This window comes from Alosa sapidissima, chromosome 9 (assembly GCF_018492685.1).
Source record: "Alosa sapidissima isolate fAloSap1 chromosome 9, fAloSap1.pri, whole genome shotgun sequence".
NCBI lineage: Eukaryota > Metazoa > Chordata > Actinopteri > Clupeiformes > Clupeidae > Alosa > Alosa sapidissima.
The window spans coordinates 12,240,651-12,246,015 of NC_055965.1; the positions used below are offsets into that span (position 1 = coordinate 12,240,651).

The window sequence follows — 5,365 nt, forward strand, 5'->3', positions numbered from 1 at the left end:
GTGGATTCTCTGATTCTTGTCAAGGTCCCCTTTTGACGGCATATTAACAAGTTACAGTATTTGCATGTCAAGGCCACTTATTCCTATAGGTGTAAATTGGGAATAGCTCTTTGAATTTACCAAGAGGATAAACAACTACTGTGCAGTTTGTTGTCTGTTGAATGGACCGGGAGCTGGAAATTATTTAGTGAGATACAGCATTCTGCACCACAGTGCTGTGTCTGGGAACAGTCTTGCCTTCTGAACACTTTAAAAAATACTCTATGAAGTTGCAAAATAGTGTTTTGAATAGCATACATTTCAGCACAGTGCTATGCACAGTTTGCATGGCTCCCATTTCCAGAACAAAAAAAAAAAGATTAAATAAAATGAAATAAAGAAACAGCCACATGCAGTTCCTTAGTTATAGTGGTTGCCAAGTAACAGGCAGCATGAGTTTTTTTCTGCAATCTTTTCATGTGCACTTTTTTTTTCTAAAAAGGAAATAGAAAACTGTGCCACTCAATGCTTCAGCAATGGTCAAAAGAAAGTCCAAAAAAGTCCAAAAAAAGCAAGCTTGTGCTTTAGTCAAAATTGACATGGCAAAAAAGAAAAATACTATGCTTTCTTTCTGCAGACTCCTTGGGGTCAGGGTTGTTTGAAAGGCAGTAGGCAGCCTCCGCAATCTTTGAATGGAGAGGCTGTCATAGATGAACAAGGATAATGTGTGATTCCTTAGCAAAGAAGAGTTTTTTTTACATTTGCCCTACTCTGAATCAGTGGTCCAAAATGAAATGTGTCACAACATCACCTTTACATTACTTCCTTTTTTTTACTTTTTGTTTTGTTGTATTTCATAAGAGGGTAACCATGTTTTCTGATTAACCTAGCCTTTACAGAGTGGTGTGCCTCCCATTTCTTTTGCTTGGGTTAAGGCATTTCTCCACTGCCGACTCAACTGCATCACAGTCAACAAAGTGACATTTTTTTGTTCTGATCCACGTGGAGTCATCTGCGATGCACTCCTTTGTCTTCTTCCTCCTCACATCTCTCAAATCCTAGACTCATTCAAGCTCCAACAATCCCACCTCAGACCGTCAACTTTGTTTTATATATATAAAACAAAATATATTTGTTTTATATAACTTATATATATATATATATATATATATATATATATATATATATATATAAGTTAGTCCTTTTTCCTTTTCTTATGTGAAGGTTTTTTTTCTCTTAACATTTTTTACTTTTTTTAGAAAAAAAAAAAAAGAAAACAAACCACAGGAGACACACAAAACAAAACAAAATATCAAGCTTGCATGTCTCTGGTCTGATATCGCCTTACTCCTCCTCCTCTTCCTCGTCGTCGTCTTCGTCGTGGCAATGGGTGATCTCCTGGGGCGTCAGTGGGAAGAGGTGCGGCGGCTTGATCTCGCTGATGGAGCGCGTCATCTGGTTGCGCTTGCAGTCCGAGTCCTTGCAGTCGACACAGTGGCGGTTGCGGGTGGCCAGAGGTGACTCGGCATCGATGTCCACGTGCGTGTGCTCCACTGTGGACTCGTGAGGCATCTGAGGAAAGACGGTACGTTCTTAAAACATGTTCCGCTCCACACTCTTTTGTGCCTTAGCGTATGGCAATGTGCAGACCTGTGGTCCCAGTCATCCCTAACATGCCTGATTTCCACCATCCCTGTCACCTTTGATTCGCAGGTCCCACACCTTCTACTAAATAATACATATTCTCAAATACATATTATGACAAATTACATTACCTTTACCCCTAGTGCGTGCTTTAAAAAAAAAAAAAAAAACTTTTCACGATTTTTTAAGTGCATTTACCAAATGTTAGATATTAAATACAGAGCACACTCAGGCTACTTCGTTTAACGTGTGGCTGCTTGGCACCCAGAATCAGCTCGCTGTGAAATGGGATGGAATGGAATGGACTTCAAGTGAATGGAGGAGAGCTGAACTAGAGTGAACTCAATTATCTGACCCTTTCACACATTCCCTGCCAAGCAAGCGGCTTACAGTCACTGTGCCAAGCAGCGCATTCGAAGGGAGGTCACACACTCTGTGAAAAACTCGAGAATATATAGTTTTTAATCTTTACAAAAGATTTATCCTACAACTTTCGCTGTAACACAACTGTGGCACTTGTTCCCCAGGTAACCTTGTCTTTGGTCTGTTTTCAGTGACATGACTGGCTGTGTGCGAATGTCAACAGGAAACGATTGGGTTTGCCTCAACTGATGTGTGATGTGGCTACACCTGCTAAGCAGGGTGCCTATCCTTTCTACCAATATGAGGTGATAATACATACTTAGTAATTGTTCCCTGGGAAATAAACCTCACTATGTTACCAGTCGAGCTACAAGAAAATTAGCATTAACTGTGACATGTTTTGACACTTGTCACTTATTAGTAGCAGTGCTTCTCAAACATTTTATGTCATTCCCCACTTTGGAGGAGGGGCATTTTTAAGCCCCACCTGACCCCATCAACCCGCAAAATGTTAACTTAAAAATATTTCTTTTTTGCATTTTGGGTCCATGTTATATTTCCAGTCTCGGTCCACTGGTTCAAAATGTTATTTTAATTCATATGTCAGCCTGTTTATGGGTTCGCTTGTGAGTGTGTGACTATTTTGTTTAGAATCTATGATCTTCCTTATAAAAAAAAAAGCATTGTTAACGATGGGCACAAAAAAATCCTCCACTTCATCGCGCCCCAGAGACTGCCATGTCTCTGTTCCCCACTAGTAGGGTGCGTCCCTCACTTTGAGAACCACTGCGCTAGAGGAATTGCACCTTTTACACACCACTGATTTATTAATGAGACAATTGTCTTTATACAAACAAACTAGCTAACTAACCAATAAATAAACTAGATGTACCACGGAGCGGTACAAAATATGACCGCTGCCCAGTCCTGCACATTCTCTCCACATAAATAAATCACTCAATTTGTCTCCATCTCCTACTTGTGTGTATGGAAATGAGTGTGTGCATAGTGAGTGTTTGTTTTTTGTGTATATGTGTGCTTCTGTGTGTGTGTGTGTGTGGGGTGTGTGTGTGTGTGTGTGTGTGTGTGTGTTTATCTGTGTGTGTGTGTGTGTGTGTGTGTGTGTGTACGTGTAGCCGATATGGCCCCCCCATGAACGGAATTCCATGAAACTTGGCATGCATTCAGAGGGTGTCATAATGATCCTACACTTAAAATTCTGTGCAGTTTTGTCAGCCAAAGATATGTGCGATTACAATGCCTCGTTTTTGCCTTTTCATTTTTAACTAGGTGGTGCTATGCCTAAGTGGATATGGGATGGGTTGACATAGCCTCTTGAGACCAACATACGAAAAAAAGTTGGTCATCCTAGGGCCTACGGTTCTCCAGATATTCACAGAAAACGGTGTCCGGCCTACCCTCCTTGGGGGGCCCGGTGCAGCGGGTGGACGACGGATCAAAACGAAAAACAATGGTCCCGTGTCATCCTTCTGGGGCTACATGCCCCCCAAGTTTCGTGCACCCCGGTCTTTTAGTGTCCCGGGACTCGTTGACACAAAATTACTGAAGAAAAAAAAAAAAAATCCGGAAGACAAAAAAAAAAAAAACTGGCTAAACCTATATGACCGCCGCGCAATAAATATTACTTATTTATGTCTTTACTCAAATTGCTATTCTTTAATTCTTACAATTATTACATGAACCACAGGATACATACTGTATGGGCTTATCCTATCCCTTTCTCTATTGAAGTGTTCCCATCCATAATGGCTAATTCTGTTGTGCTTACTGTACTTTCTATAGTGAACTGCAATAAGGTTTGATAACACAAAGACAAATACAAGCAAACAAACACAACCGGCGCTCACCAGCACATGGGAGGCCCTGAAGAGGTAGCTGAAGGGGTAGTAGAGGAGGTTGATGAAAGAGGCCGCGTAGAGATCAGCGTAGCGCATCACCTGTGAGGCGAACAGCGTCTGCCGCGAACCGCTGCGGAACAGGCTTCCCATCATGCCGTAGCACATGTCCATGTCGTGGGTCACTTTCTGCCAGGGAGAGAAAGAGAGAATAAGAGTGAGATACTGTGTGTTTGTGTGCGTGTATGTGTGAAGAGAGGGAGGGAGGGAGAGAGAGAGAAGAGAGAGAGAGAGAGAGAGAGAGAGAGAGGAATGGTTGTCACACAGGTCTGCTGATGGTGTTTGCATATAAATAAGCTATTCTATCTGTCAATACATCACACGGTCACACAAATCCTGTTCTAATTTGAATGGGAATTGGCCTCTAGATGGAGTAAGCATCCTTTCAAAGTCCCCAGAGAAGACAGCTGTTTATGCAGAAATGCAACTAGCTTGGGCATGAGAGAAATCCACTTCTAACCTTTCCATTTCAAGAAAATGAAATGAGGTCAGTTAGGGTGTGTGTGTGTGCTTTTGTATGTGTTTGTGTGTACGCATGCTTATCAGGGTTGTGCACAATTCAAATTGCATTTCTGCTTCCTGTTTGCTACCTCAATTGAAATGCAAGTGAAATTCAAGAATTGAATTGGAATTTAAGAGCCAGTTTCAATTCAATTCTGGAATTTTGCACAAGCCTGATGCTTATGTGTGTTTATGTGTGTGAGTGTGTGTGTGTGTGTGTGTGTATAGACATGCTTATGTGTGTGTGTGTGTGTGTGTGTGTGTGTGTGTGTGCGTGTGTGTGTGTGTGTGCTGCGATGCCTGCATACCTTGACCCGTCTCTGTATCGCACTGATATCTGGTCTCTCATTACTACTGCTGTCCAGGTGCCTAAGGGCAGAGGAGTGGAATGTTCATCATCAGATAGACAAAGGGTGGAGGAGAGGGGGAGACGGGGAGAGAGAGAGAGAGAGAGAGAGAGAGAGAGAGAGAGAGAGAGAGAGAGAGAGAGGAGTGTTATCATCACATAGACAAAGGGTGGAGAGAGAGAGAGAGAGAGAGAGAGAGAGAGAGAGAGAGAGAGAGAGAAAAGAGTGTTATCATCACATAGACAAAGGGTGGAGAGAGAGAGAGAGAGAGATCAGAGAGACAGGAGGAGTGTTATCATCACATAGACAAAGGGTGGAGAGAGAGAGAGGGAGAGGGAGAGGGGAGAGAGAGAGAGAGAGAGAGAGAGAAGAGTGTTATCATCAGATAGACAGAGGGAAGGGAGGGGAGAGAGAGGAAAAGAAACAGGGACCTTGAAATCAAAACACTTCAAAACAAGTCATTTAAGAGTTTCATTCAGAAGGAAAGCTCAGAAACAAAGAGAGCAAAAAACTGAAGAGAACACACACACACACACACACACACACACACACACACACACACACACACACACACACACACACACACACACACACACACACACACACACACACACA

At 42.4% G+C, this 5,365-nt stretch overlaps 1 protein-coding gene across 1 annotated transcript in view; it reads right to left on the reverse strand.

The window, feature by feature from the left end:
* Positions 1 to 1,238: 1,238 nt before the first annotated feature.
* Positions 1,239 to 5,365, reverse strand: part of nt5c2b (5'-nucleotidase, cytosolic IIb) — a 31,513-nt gene continuing 27,386 nt past the window's right edge. The window contains 3 exon segments of the mRNA XM_042104665.1: positions 1,239 to 1,551; positions 3,855 to 4,031; positions 4,712 to 4,772. Of these exon segments, the coding sequence (XP_041960599.1) occupies positions 1,324 to 1,551; positions 3,855 to 4,031; positions 4,712 to 4,772 (466 nt within the window). The 3' untranslated portion in view covers positions 1,239 to 1,323.